The 15,406-nt window shown below is 37.5% G+C and overlaps 1 protein-coding gene across 2 annotated transcripts in view; it reads right to left on the reverse strand.

The window, feature by feature from the left end:
* Positions 1-15,406, reverse strand: part of SLC27A6 (solute carrier family 27 member 6) — a 68,815-nt gene that overhangs the window by 40,474 nt on the left and 12,935 nt on the right. For both annotated transcript variants that reach the window (XM_037028427.1, XM_037028433.1), the window contains exons 3-4: positions 12,148-12,306; positions 2,926-3,050 (exon numbers count right to left, since the gene is read on the reverse strand). In XM_037028427.1, coding sequence (XP_036884322.1) covers positions 2,926-3,050; positions 12,148-12,306 — 284 coding nt within the window. The remainder of the gene's footprint in view (positions 1-2,925; positions 3,051-12,147; positions 12,307-15,406) is intronic.

Genomic DNA, 15,406 nt, shown 5'->3' on the forward strand with positions numbered 1-15,406 from the left:
TATAAAATTAAAAATAAAGTTAAATAATCTTTTTCCCACTCTTTAAAAAAAAACCCAAGGCATTCCTTGTTAAAACAAAATATTATTAAGAAGCGCAGGCAAACTGGGTTTCACCTACCCTATTTGAAAGGGTGAACCACAATGACTGGCCTATTTTCCCTGTTCTTCCCTCAAGGACTTTGAGGAAGCTTGAAGGAGCATCTAGTTCTCTAGCAAAATTGGAAGATCTATTTTTAATGCCAGCGAGTACCAATGAAAGATAGTACAACAGGCATATTTCCACATTGTTGACACACTAAATCATGTCAACCACTTTGAAAAGCAACCTAGAAACATTGCATAGAAACCACCCTGATACTCACGTCCACTGACGACCTTCACATCTGTGACCCATATACTAGCCATAGTGCATGAAGATACTTAAATGGCATTATTTAAGATAGTACAATTTTAGGAAGAAAATAAATGCATGTATACAACCATTCAATAAATATTTACTGAGTAAACAAGCTTGCAAAAGCTAATGTTTCTACTAAAGGATGAGAAGAAATAGGAATGGTTGGGGGAACAGTTTAGAAAGGTCATGCAGTTCACTAGATAGTGCTCACTATGCCCTTTACTAAAGGTGGCTTTCATCCTACTGGAGGACATTAATTCCTTAAATTAAATTAGTTAGGATATTATATCACCAAAAAATACAGTGAAAACTAGAAGAGAAAATTCTTCCTTTGGAACTCTTCAGGTGAGATCACAACACTGATATTGCTAAAAATCAATATTATATTGATATTACCAAATATCAATATTCTCTTTCTGAAGAGACTAAAGGTAAAAATAACCTAAGACATTTCTCTGGGACTCTCTATCTCAGTTGTGGGCCTAGGAAACCTATCGTCATTTGAAGCACTCCTGACCAGACGGGAAGAAGCAGGATTGCTTCTGTCACAAAGTAGGTCAGGAGCGAGACAGGAGGTTTCTCCCTGGTAAATTCCAGGCTTAAAATGAATAAAAGCATTTGTAAGTAAGCTTATCCAGTTTCACATTTTTTTCTGTGTTTATTTCCCTTTTGTAACCCCATATCTTAAATAAAGTTTTATTTAAATACCTCCAGTCTTTTTTCAACTGTGCTGTGGGTAAAAGAATTCCTTATTTTAGCCAACCAGAGAAGATATCCCAGCCCCCTCTTATGCCTTCAGTTGGTGTAATGATGGCAGAGGTGATGAGTGAGTGTTGGGAACCGCCCTGCCTGGTTTCAGGAGCTGTAACCCACTGTGGCTAAGGCTGAGTGAGTGACCTTCAGACCATAAGCCACTAAGGAGAAAAAGCTTATCTCCCTGGCAGGAGCGCTGCTTCTGCTCCTTTTTTCATAACTGGCCCCCAATGCTTGATTGGTTAGCCAGTGATGGGTAAGATTCTTCAAGGGGGGATTGACCTATGACTTGCAAGATCACATGGAGGCCCCAGGGAAGGACTTGGGGGGCTATGGAAAAAGGGGATGATGGACTCGCACCACTCGCCTTTGACAAAGCCTGACTCCCCTGAGTCCAAGAGAAGTCTCCAAAAATTCCTGGGCTATCTGGCTCCTCTGCCTAACTTAAGCCTGAAACAATGACTGAGGGCAATGCAGCCCTGTGCTGGAAAGGGTGGGCTTCCCAGGGGATCAGGCCTGAGAAAGGATGTAAAATCCTTTGAAGGATTTTGATATGTAAAATCCTGTGAAGCCTGCTTTGCAAAGAATGCTCTTAGTTAAATGATAAAGGTCTCAGCAAGAAATGAGTTTGTTTCCCAAAGTTTTGTAGCCTTTTAGCTGATAGATCCTTACTCAGAAGAAGCCCTAATAGTTCTGTGTAGGCTATCTATTGCTTGACAATGATTAATGAGCTGTACCAGTATCCCTGAGCAAATTAAACCCCAAAAAAGCCTGTCTGGGCAACGGTGAGTGCTCTCCCCTTGAGAGAGTGGCCAGGCCATTCTAAGGTGCTCCCCCCTTGAGGGAGTAGCTGTGCTGTCCCTTTTCCTCCACAGGACTCGGTAGTCCGTGTGAATTTGTTTCATATCTCATCCATGACGCTGCAGGCACTGCAGGCTGGTGCTTGCGTCAAGTGAGAGATGCCCTAGTCTAAGAAAGGTGTTTCTCAGAGGCCAATGGCAGGCCAGCAGATTCTGCTGCCCTGGCCCACACAGGGAAGCATTTTCTATCACCATCCTTCAAGGGGCTGGTGTTAATTTGATTACTGAATCACTTTTTTGTAGCCTCAAAAATGTTTAGAAATCAGACAGTTAAATAAGCATCTGGAAATACAAATGATACCAAGGAAAGAAAAATAACGTCTGAGGTAAAAACGCAAACTAATAAAGACAAATTTCAGGCAACTCTCTTTGCCTGTTTACTTTAGAAAGAGGGTAATTTATAAAACTATGTGGAAATGAGTGCTTTAGGGGAGAAGATAAGTGTAAATCAAAGCAAACCCAAACAAAAAGATATTCTAATATAATCACTTGTTCAAAAGAAAAAAATAGAAAAACAAACATAATCAGTGTTAATTTTCATTTAAAAGATTATTTAACTCAACCTTGGAATAATTGGTTTCTGTAAACATAGCATGCATCTAACTTCATAATCAGATTTATGCCATGTATGCAGAGCGTTTAATCAGTTCAAACATGAAGTGAACTGGATTGCAGGTCTGCCTTTCCTGCCACATTATAAAGCACATTATTAGTACAATCCTAGATAGGTCTCCTTTTATTTTCTCTGACTTGTTTTGCATTCATTTTATCTTGGGGTAAGTCATTTTATCTGTGTAAGTCAGCTAAACTATGTTGTGGAAGAAGATGGAGTATAAACCAATAAAAATAACTTTTTCTCTTAATACTTTTCCTTTCTATGAATGACTTTTTCTGTGTGAGAATGACTACTCTTACCTTAGGTTGTTTGCAAAGGTAGCGACAGATTTCCCCAATATATTGAAACACAGTCACATTATACTTTTTGCAGTCATTCCAGAATTGGCTTGCTGAGAATTTCTTCTTTAACACACAAGTAGCTCCTATGAGAAAAGGCAAAAGAAACACTAGGTGAGAAAATTCAAGGGCAGAATTCAGATAAAACACACATGATGTTGCTCTGTCACTTTATCACTTTCGAGGCTTTTACAATCCATCAGTGTGGCCACTTATATCAAGTTCATTTGAAAACATTAATGTTACAGTTCATATCTTGAGGTTGAGAGTAAGGTAGTTAGTTCACTGATGACTGTAGAACCTAACTTTAGCAATGATGTAAGTCATATGAATATGTCTGAGAGAAAAAAAACACACTGGCCTTTGTCTTTACTTATCGTGAAAGTTAACCACAGTCTAAATATGCTACTCCATGAAATTACTTTATAGTATTTTAGACATATGAAGGGGCACTAAAAAAAAAACCAGAATTATTTTTTGGAGGGTGGACCCCTTGTGTACAGGCTTCCTCCATGAGGTTAGTGTTTTAGGAGCGCATCTGTATCACTGTACCACCTGGTATGGGTGTGAGAGGTTGCATTTGGCTTTGGTGAATTTTTTGAAAACCCATTCAATGTACTTGCTCATTTCATGATGGGTGATTTACAGGAGCACCTGTCCATACTGCACTGAGTATTCAGCAGTTTTTGGTCAAAATCAGCATGACCCCTGTCCCCAATCCTCACTATTCACCCAATCTCACTCCAAGTGACATTCTTTTTGTCCCCAGGGGAAAAAGTCCTCAAAGAGAAATGTTTTACTGATGTGGAAGAGGTGAAACAAAAAACAGCAGAAGCACTAAAAGGCATCAAAATTGACGAGTTCAGAAATGTTTTGAACAGTGGGAAAATGGCTCTATAGGTGTGTTGCATCAAATAGAGAGTACTTTGAATGTGACTGAAGTTTAAACATGTAAGTAAACACACAAATTTTTATAAATAAATTCTATTTTTTTGACACCCCCCCAACCCCATATCAAACACAGTAAATGATCTCTCTTCATTTATTATTTTGGGACCAGCTGGTAATGGACCCATAATCTCAGCATGTTTATAAAGGGAAGTGACTGTGTTACAAGCACTGCCACCGGACTTACTGGGTATTTGGGGTGTACTGTTTGTGAAGATAGCCTCAGCAATGCTTACCATGCACTTACCTTTGCAATGTGAATTTGCTGTTCCTCCCTTCAGGAGGTGATGTTTATTTCCCAGCCCTTCAAATACTGAAGCTAGATTGGCCTGTAACTTGCTTTGATCAACAAAATGCAGATGAAGTGATTTAAGTGACTTCCACAGATAAGCCTTAAGAGCTATGTAGTTTCTACATTCACTCTCTTGGAAGGTTCCTCACACCATTTAAAGAGGTGGGGGTAGATTATCAAAGATGGAGTGACCACATGGGGAAGAAAGCCCAGTTAACAGCCAGCACCATCTGCATGGCCAAATTACTGGGGCAGTACTCTTTCAACTTCAGGAATACACTGAGTGTACATACATGGTTCCACTGTGGAGGGACCATATGAAAATTTCGAAAAACTCAAAACAAAACCAGTGTAATACAAAGCTAAATTTTCAAGCCATACAAGTCGGGCTTTGGCATCCTTTCAGCCACTGCTCTAATGGCTGAAAAACCTCTGGCTCAGACTACTAGGCCCAGCAGAGGGAGCCACACTCTGCAGATCACTCAGCCCCAAACAGATTGCACAGGGTCAGTAACAAGCAGCATCTGACAAAGTCTGCACCAGAATCTTTGCAGCTCAACCTAATACATAGAAACAAATACAAAGAAACAGCCAAAATGGAAGACAAAGAAACAGGCCCCAAATGAGAAAAATAATTCTGCAGAAGAAGAATTAGATGAAATGGAGGCAAGCAATTTATTCAGACAGAGAGTTTAGAGTAAGGATTATACTCAACAGCATGAGAAAACAAAACATAGGAACCACAAAAAAGGACCAGTCAAAAGTAAAGAATGCAGTATTTGAAATAAATAATAAACTGAAAGGAATACATAGTAGGTTAGAAGAAGCAGAGGATCTAATCAGTGCCTTGGAAGACAATGTAGAAAAGAACACCCAAGCAGACAAGCAAAAAGAAAAAAAGAATTAAAGACTTCTTTCTGGTCAAGGTAGAGGGGTAGGTAAGCACACTTAGCCTCTGAGCACAACTACTGCAAACATTACAACTAGACTAAAAAACAAACATCATCCAGATTTGTCAGAAAATCAAACTATATGGAAGTCTGACAACCAAGATTTAAAGGAGCTACATCCATCCAAGTGGGTAAGAGAGGTGGAGATGCAGAGTGCTACAGAGAGGTGGTGGGAAAAGTGGTCCCAAATTCTTGTGTGGTGGATAAAAATTGGGAGGGATACATTGGGAGCAAGTGACTCCAGTCCAAGAACAGACCACCCAGCCCAGGGTTCCAGTGCCAGGAAGAAAAGTCCCCATAACTTCTGGCTATAAAATCAGTGGGGTTTGGGGTGGCAGAAGAAATGGAAGGTTTCTCAGGAGAGTCCTCTTAAAGGACCCACTAAGGTCTCAGGATTTATGCAAAACATACCCCCTCTAGTATTCAGCACCAGGGCAACAGCTGCAAGGGCACAAGTGCAGATGGAGAGAAGGGGAGAAAGTGAATTGACTGGCAACAAGGTAAATGCAAGAAGACAGCTTCCTCCCAGGCAATCACCACAGGCCAGGTATCATCATTGTCCCCTCTCTCAGCCCTCCCCCACACAAGCCACAAAGTAGTGGAATGAATGGGTTGCCTCACCCTGGTGATTGCGTAAGGCCACCAAACAATTTAGACGCGCCTTTGCTACAATAGGTCACATTACTAAAACAGAGTCAAAGCAGCTCTATGTAATACACAAAAACAAACAGAAGGAGGCTGCCAAAATCAGGAGACAAAGAAATATAGCCCAAATTATTACATGAAAGAACAGAATAAAACTCCCCAAAAAACCCTAAATGAAATTGAGATATGCAACCTATCAGAGGCAGAGTTAAAAACACTGGTTAACAGGATGCTCAAAGAAATCACCGGGTACTGCAACAGCCAAGAAAGACCCAGGCAGAAATGAAGTTGGCATTAAGTGAAATTAAGAAAAATCTACAGGGAACCAACAGTGGAGGGAATGAAGTCAAGAATCAAGCCAACACCAGAAGACATAAAGAAGAAAAATCCATTCAATTAGAACAACAAGAAGAAAAAATTTTTCAAAAAATGAAGACAGAATAAGGGGCCTCTGGGACATCTCCAAATGTACCAATATCCATATCATAGGGGTGCCAGAAGGATAAGAGAAAGAGCAAGAAATTTAAAACTTATTTAAATAAATAATCAAAGAAAACTTCCCTAAATTGGTGAAGGAAATAGACATACAACTCCAGGAAGCACAGAGAGACCCAAACAAGTTGGATCCAAAGAGGACCATACCAGGATATATCATAATTAAAATGCCAAAGGCTAAAGATGAAGAGAGAATCTTAAACACAGCAAGAAAAAAGGCAGACAATTACCTAGAAAGGAGTTCCCATCAGACTGTCAGCTGATTTCTCAAAAGAAACCTTACGGGCAAGAAGGGGCTGGAAAGAAGTATTCCAAGTCATGAAATGCAAGGACCTACCTCCAAAATTGCTCTATCCAGCAAAGCTTTCATTTAGAATGGAAGGGCAGATAAAGTGCTTCCCAAATAAGGTCAAGTTAAAGAAATTCATCATCACCAATCCCTTATTATATGAAATGTTAAGGGGACTTATCTAAGAAAAAGAAGACCAAAACTATGAACAATAAAATGGCAACAAATTAACAACTATCGACAACTAAATCTAAAACACAAACTAAGCAGACAAACAATGGGAACAGAATCATAGATATGGAGATCATTTGGAGGATTATCAGCTAGGAGGGGGAAAGGGGAAAATAAGGGAAAAGGTGCAAGGATTAAAAAGTACAAATTGGTAGGTACAAAATAGACAGGGGTATGGTAAGAACAGTAAAGGAAATGGAGTGGCCAAAGAACTTACATGCATGACCCATTGGATATAAACTAAGGGAGGGAATGATGGAGGGAATGAAGGTGAAAGGTTCCAGGAAGAAAAAATAGGGACAACTGGAATAGCATAATCAATAAAATACATTATTAAAAAGATAAATTTATTTCTTGCAAGCAAATTTTAAAAAGATCTTATTTATCTTTAGAGGGGAAGGGAAGGAGAGAGGGAGAGAATATCAATGTATGGTTGCCTCTTGTGAGTCCCCTGCTGGGAACTGGCCTGCAACCCAGGCATGTGCCCTGACTGGAAATCGAACTGCGATCTTCTGGTTCACAGTCCCACACTCAATCCACTGAGCTACACCAGCCAGGGCCTCTTGCAAGCCAATTTTTTAAAAAGATGTGAAAAAAGAATTTTAAAAAATGAGAAAAGCTTAAGAAACATTTCAGACAACATGAAGTGGAACAACATCCACATCATGGGAATATCAGAAAGAGAAAAGAGTGAGCAAGAGATCAAGAACTTATTTGAAGAAATAATGACTGGAAACTTCCCTAACCTGGTGAAGAAAAGACACAGAAGTCCAGAAAGCTCAGAAGTCCCAAACAAGTCAGACCCAAAGAGGCCCACATCAAGACACATCATAATTAAAATGACAAGGCTTAAAGACAAGGAGATAATCCTAAAAGCCACAAGAGAAAAGCAGGGACAATCTAATTTCTCAATAGAAACATTTCAGGCTGGAAGGGAATGGCATGAGATATTCATGGAGATGAAAAGCAGGGACCTTCAGACAAGGCTTCTTTACCCATCAAGGCTATCATTTAAAACTGAAGGAGAAAAAGGAGCTTCCCAGACAAGAAAAAGTAAAGGAATTTGTTAGCACAAAATCAGAACAAAACAAATGTTACAGGGCTTGCTGTAACAGAAAGAAGAAGAAAAGGAGAAAGGAAAAAAAACACAGGAAAATACTCTAACAATTAATGGCACTAAATACATATTTATTAATCATCACCTTGAATGTAAATGTCTTAAATGCTCCAATTAAAAGTCAGAGGGTAACTGAATGGATAACAAAATAATATTCATGTATATGCTCACTCTAAGACTCCATCTCAGATGAAAAGATACACACAGACCAAAAGTAAAATGATGTAAAAAGATATGTTATGAAACTGGAAAGGAAAATATGACTGGGGTAGCAATACTTATATCTGACAAAATGGACTTTAAAAACATGACTATAGTAAGAGACAAAGAAGGACACTATATACTGACAAAGGGAACAATCCAACAAGAGGCTATAACCCTAATAGACATTTACACACCCAACATAGGAGCACCTGAATCCGTAAAGCAAGTCTTGATGGACATAAAAGGAGAGACTGACAGAAATACAGTCATAGTGGAAGATTTTAACACCCTGTTGACTTAAATGGGTAGATTTTGCAGAAGAAAATCAACATGGATATAGCAGCCTTGAACAGCACACTAGATTAAATGGATTTAATTGTTATCTTTGGGGCATTTCACCCCGAAGCAGCAGAATATATGTACTTTTCAAGTACACATGGAATATTTTCTTAGATAGACCACAGTTAGGATACAAAAGAAGTCTTAATAAATTTTAGAAGATTGAAATCATACCAAGCATCTTCTCTGACCACAATGCTATAAAACTAGAAATCAATCACAAGCAGAAAACTGAAAAACACCCAAAGACATGGAAGCCAAATAAGATATTATTAAAAAATGAGTGAGTTAACAACAAGATCAAGAAAGAAGACAAAAGAGACCTTGAAACCAATGAAAACGAGGACACAACAATCCAAAATCTGTGGGACACTGGGGACGCAATCCTAAGAGGGAAATTCATAGCATTACAGGACTATCTCAAAAAACAAGAAAAAGCTCAAATAAATAATATAACTTCACATTTAAAGGAACCTAAAAAAGAATAACAAATAAAGCCCAAAGTGAGTAGAAGGAAGGAAGTAATAAATATCAGAGCTGATATAAATGAAATAGAGTCTAAAAAAATACAAAAGATCAATGAATCCAAGAGCTGGTTCTTTGCAAAGATAAATAAGATTGACAAACCTTTAACCAGACACATCATGGAAAAAAGAGAGGACCCAAGTAAATAAAATCAGAAATAAAAGAGGAGAAATACTGATTGACACCAAAGAAATAGAAAGGATTATAAGAAAATACTATGAACAAGTATATGCCAACAAAATGGACAACTGGAGATGAAATGAATAAATTCCTAGAAACGTACAGTCTTCAAAAACTAAATCAGGAAGAATCAGAGAACCTGAATAGACAGATTACACCTAGTGAAATTCAAGCAGTCATCAAAAGACTCCCAACAAACAAAAGCTTTGAACCAGATGGCTTCACAGGTGAATTTTATCAAACATTCTGAGAAGAACTAATACCTCTCTTTCTCTATTTAAAAAAAATTCAAGAAGTAAGGCTCCTAAGCTCATTTTATGAGGGCCAGATTATCCTAATTCCAATACCAGACAAAGACACTACAAAAAAAGAAAATTATAGGTCAATATCCCTGATGCACATAGATGCTAAAAATCTCAACAAAATATTAGCAAACCAAATACAGCAACACATCAAAAATATTATACACCACAATCAATTGGGATTTATACTGGGAATGCAAGGATGGTACAACATTCACAAATCAATAAATGTGATTCACCACATAAACAATATGAAGTATAAAAATCCCATGAGCATATCAATAGATGAATAAAATGCTTTTGATAAAATCCAGCACCATCTATAATAAACACTCTCAGCGAAGTGGGAATAGAGGAAATACACCTAAACATAATAAAGGCCATATATGACCAACCCACTGCCAGCATCACACTCAATGGGTAAAAACTACAAGTGTTTCCCTTAAGATTGGGAAGAAGACAGGTATGTCCACTTTTACCTCTCTTATTCAACATAGTGCTGGAAGTCCTAGCCATAGCAATCAGGCAAGAGGAAGAAATTAAAGGCAACCAAATTGGAATGGAGAAAGTAAAACCATCATTATTTGCAGATGCTGTACATAGAAAATCCCAAAGATCCCACCAAGAAACTACTAAAACTAATAAATGAATTCAGCAAAGTAGCAGGATACAAAATTAATATCCAGAAATCAGTGGCATTTTTATATATCAATAATGAACTAACAGAAAGAGAAATTAAGAAAACAATCCATTTATAATTGCTCCAAAAAGAACTCGGTACCTAGAAATAAACCTAACCAAGGATGTAAAAGACTATACTTGGAAAATTATAAGACACTGAAGAAACTGAAGAACGTACAAATAAGTGGAAGCACCTACCGTGTTCATAGATTGGAAGAATTTACATTATTAAAATATCCATACTACCCAAAGCAATCTATAAATTCAGTGCAATTCCTATCAAGATACCAATGGTGTATATCATAGAACTAGAACAAGCATTTCAAAAATTTATATAGAACCACAAAAGGCCCCACATAGCAACAGCGATCCTGAGAAAGAAGAACAAAGTTGGGGGAATCATGCTACTTAATATCAAACTATACTACAAGGCCAAAATAATCAAAACAGCATGGTACTGGCATAAATACAGAGACATAGATCAATGGAACAGACTAGAGAGTCCAGAAATAAATCCATAACTTTACAGTCAATTAACATTCAACAGAGGAAGCAGGCACATACAATGGGCTAACGATAGTTTACTCAATAATCGTGTTGGGAAAATTGAAAGATATGTGCAGACAAATGAAACTAGATCAACTGCTTACACCATACACAAAAATAAATTCAAAATAGATTAAAGTTTTAAATGTTATACCTGAAACCATAAAGATCCAGAAGAAAACATTGGCAGCAAAATCTTTGGACATTGTCTGTAGCAATATTTTATGATATGTTCCCCAGGCAAGGGAAACAAAAGAAAGATTAAACAAATGGGACTACATCAAACTAAAAAAGTTTTGTATAGCAAAGGAAAACATCAGCAAAATAAAAAGAGAACTCACAGAATTTGAGAACATATTTGCTGATATATCTGATAAGGGGTTAATATTCAAAGTTTATAAAGAACTTAGAAACTCATCACCAAAAAAACCCCCAAACAACCCAATTAAAAAACGGGCAAAGGACCTGAAGAGACACGTCTCCAAAGAGGACTTACAGATGGCCAACAGACATATGAAAAGATGCTCAACATTACTAATCATCTTACACCTGTCAGAATGGCTATCATCAGTAAATCAACCAACAACAATTTTTGGTGAGGAGGTGGAGAAAGGGGAATCCTTTTGCACTGCTGATGGGAATACAGACTGGTGCAGCCACTGTGGAAAACAGTATTTAGATACCGCAAAAAATTAAAAATGGATCTGCTTTTTGACCTAGCATTCCCATCTCTGGAAATGTATTAGAAGGAATCCAAAACACTAATTTGAAAGAACATAAGCACTCTATGTTTGTTTCAGTGTTATTTACAATCACCATGATATGGAGGCAGCCCAAGTGTCCATCAGTAGATGAGTGGATAAAACAACAATGGGACATTTACACAGTGGAATACTACTTGGCCATAAAAAGAAGAAAGTTTTACCCTTTGTGACAGTATGGATGGACCTGGAGAATATTATGCTAAGCCAGACAGAGAAAGACAAATACCATATGATTTCATTCATATGTTGAATCTAATGAACAAATTGAACTAATAAGCAAAATAGAGACAGACTCATAGATAGAGAGCAGGATGACAGCTAAGGCAGGGGTGAGGTCAGGGGGTGGAGCAACTGAGCAAAAGGAAAAAGGACTCATGGGCGTGGACAACAGTGTGGTGATTGTGGAAGGGAGGTAGAAGGAGACTAAATGGTAATGGAAAAATACAATAAAAAATAAAATAAAATAAACTTACCAAAATTAGAAAAAAGGAATATACTGAATATGTCATGACACTATGTACTTTTAATAAATTGTACAATTTATTAAATGGCATGATTTTATAACACACACACGCAATCATTCTGAATTCTACTGGTATAGTTTAAAACTTTAAAAACATGAGTTCTAATTATTAGGCATTTTGAAAACTTACTATAAACAAAATAAAAGCTTACCTAACTCAATACATCCACCAATTCCCAGGAGAGCTCCTGCGCTATGATACAGAGGAAGGGTTATGTAAATAATATCGTCAGTAGTACAACCAAAAGCCCACATTCCAACGGAACCCTTTAAAGCCTGCAGCTGAGTAATCACAGCTGCTTTTGGTAGACCTAGAAGCAAAGAAAAGAAATACACATGTAATATGTAACAGAAATCAAGTCTAGCCTTTCCTAGACATTCCTCTTTTTTTTTTAGGTGTCAGAGGTCTTTATTGAAATAATAGCACAGTTATACATCCAATACCCTTTCCACTTATATACAATAGCTTAAAAATGCTTGTTACATGCAGTGCACAGACAGTTCAATAATTAGGACCAACTCAAATGCATCTGAAATAAATAAAATAGTCTATTGAATAATTTAAAGTAAAATGACTGTACAATATGAACATAAAGATACAAAAGTATTAGGATTACTAGACATGCTTGAGGCCACCTAACCAAGGCCAATGGCAATTACAGAACTAGAAGTTAGCAGACTGAATACACACATAGACCCTCAAAACAAAAAGAATGGAATTAGAGATGACAGCAACAAAATTTAGAAAAGCAGACGGACAACTAACACCACCCATTCAAGAAGCTGAAAACTAAGGTGAAGCCTTGAAGAAAGGTGATTTCCCCCAGAGAATTCCACAGAGGCTCGGAAAGTTGACCACCAGGTACCTCACAGAGAGAAGACAGTTATGGAACTATAAACAGGGAGTTTCAAAGAAGTTCTGTTTATGAAGCAATTACATCAAGGACATAGAAAAGGGAGTTTATGTAACTCTTACCCCTGGTTCATCAAGTTATTACATAACCTCCCTAGTCAAAAGATATAAATGGCATGAAAACTGACCTCAATTCTTTTCTTATTCAGAGACGCTCTGAATTTGTTCCTGGATCCTGGAATGTAATCTTTTCGTGATCTTGGGCAAACAGGACTTGGCAGTAGTAAGGGTTGCTAGGTAATAGCCAACATCATCCAAAGAGTTCCCTTACAACCTGCAGAGAGAGCCTATGAGCAGACCCTACTCCCATTGTGTAACTTTTCAAAGCCTCACTTCCTAACTGGCACCAACACCTCCTTCATTATCAATGTAATGTTGTTGGTGGTTAAAATCAAGTAATTTTTATGATTTTAGGTGGCATAATATTATAAATTCTCATATTTTTAGCACTACAATCACTTAATTCAGCTCTGGATTTTGAGTTGCAAAACATCAGTTTATGTTAGTGAGAGAGAAAGAGAGAAATGTGTTTTATTAAAATGTCAAGTAAATCCTTAATGAACTCAATGTGATTTTATTACACTCTTTGATAGCTTTATATCCATAAAGCATGACATTGTCTGTATGCCCAATTCCGTATGTCGCTCTGTGCTGCTCTCAACAAGATTTCATAGTGCTCAGGACTTTAGGCTATGAGAAGATATTTGTATTTCTTTCTTGTATAATAAAGTCATTCACAAACTAATTTTGCAAGAATATCAATACGTACTTTTACAAAAGATTTTATTTATTTATTTTCAGAGAGAGGGGAAGGGAGGGAGAAAGAAAGAGATACATCAACATGGGTTGCTTCTGGCGCATCCCCTGCCGGGGACCTGGCCTGCAACCCAGGCATGTTGCTTCCCATTCCTAACTGGGAATTGAACCGGTAACCCTTTGGTTCTCAGGCCAGCACTCAATCCATGAGCCACACCAGCCAGGGCTCAACATATACTTTTGATATTTGCTTTAAAATGCAAAAGAATAAAAATGAAAGTAAACTACAGTTCCAGATTGATTCTTCTTCCCCGGTAGATCTCAGATTCATGAGATCTTATGAAAGGTGATCATATTAAAATCTCTTTATGAGACTTTATTAAAGGTGACTCTGGAAATAGCAGAAAAAGAGAGACTGGACAGTTGGAGAATAAGAGCAAGTCTGCAGACTCCTGCAGCTCCTTTTCAGCCCTTGACTAGGTTTACCCATCCAGAGTCTCATCTGAGGACTCCGAATAGCTCAGAATAGCAAAAACTGAAAGACACTGACAGTCACGAACCCCCCAACAAAGTGCCATGGACAATGACACCAGTCAGTCCACCAGGTCCACTCGGGCACACTGAGCTTATCTAGTCAGGATACAGTACGTGTTGTGTGTCTGTGTTCTGGTGTCTGTACTTCAAATATTTACTGTCAGCCCAAAATCAATAGATATTTCAGGTAATCCTGTAGGGTAAAGGTTAGAGACCAATACAAACCCCCAAAACAAAAGGATGTTGAAGAAAATAAAGACAAGACGGAGAGAAGAAATTTTCAAAAAATGACTATAATTAATATTCCAAGAAAAACGAGACTATAGAATGTCAATAATACAAAGATAACAGAGAGAAGAATATTCAGGAAGCATAAGAGAAGATACATCTCTTAAAAAGTCAATTGGAAGTCAGGATAATTGAAAGAGAAGAGAAGAAAAATGGGATAGAAAAAAATACAAAGTGAATAATTCTATCCAGGAGGGCCAATCTTCAAAAAGTTAGAGTTCCAAAGACAAACAAACAAACAAGTGAACAGGGAGAAAGAACAGAAATAAAAAAGGAAAAAGAAGAGAACATACAATAGCATCAAAATTTTTTTTCGAGTAACTAGAATTGCAAGCTCTGAGTTTCTAGACTAAAAGGGCCTACAAATTTTTCAGCAAAAAAAAATGATTTAGACAGTCCTGGTACAAGTCATCATGATGTTATAGACTAATAAAAACTCATAAAAGATTCTAAAAATTCCCAAAGAAAAAAAAAGGATACTAGTTTGCACATATAGGATAAGAAATCTGAAAGAAAAAGACTACTCAATATGTATGCTGAAAGTTGGAAGGTAATAGAGCATGCCTTCAAATTTCTTCTACAGTAGGAATCTGTTTAGGATTTAACATTTTCCACAAGAATATAAAAAACTGTTTTAAAGTAGACTAATGGATTCTCCAGCAGGATAACTAGAAACCATTTAAACTAATCTCCTCATTTTATTTATCAGGAATCTAAGGAACAGAGAAGCTAGCAAAGATCTTGCCAAAGAAGCTGTTCAAGGCTTCAATGGTGCTTTGCTCTTGGTACTGCCAAACTTGAAGACAATAGCCCAGTAGTAGATGGACATGGTGGCTTGCCAAATTAAAGGTAGACCAAGTTAAATTTAATGCCACTACTCTTGGCAGACATTTGTTCAACATTGTTGCTTTCTTTTTAGA

Source organism: Sturnira hondurensis, unplaced genomic scaffold, assembly GCF_014824575.4.
Source record: "Sturnira hondurensis isolate 20B ecotype Veracruz unplaced genomic scaffold, ASM1482457v3 Scaffold0001509, whole genome shotgun sequence".
NCBI lineage: Eukaryota > Metazoa > Chordata > Mammalia > Chiroptera > Phyllostomidae > Sturnira > Sturnira hondurensis.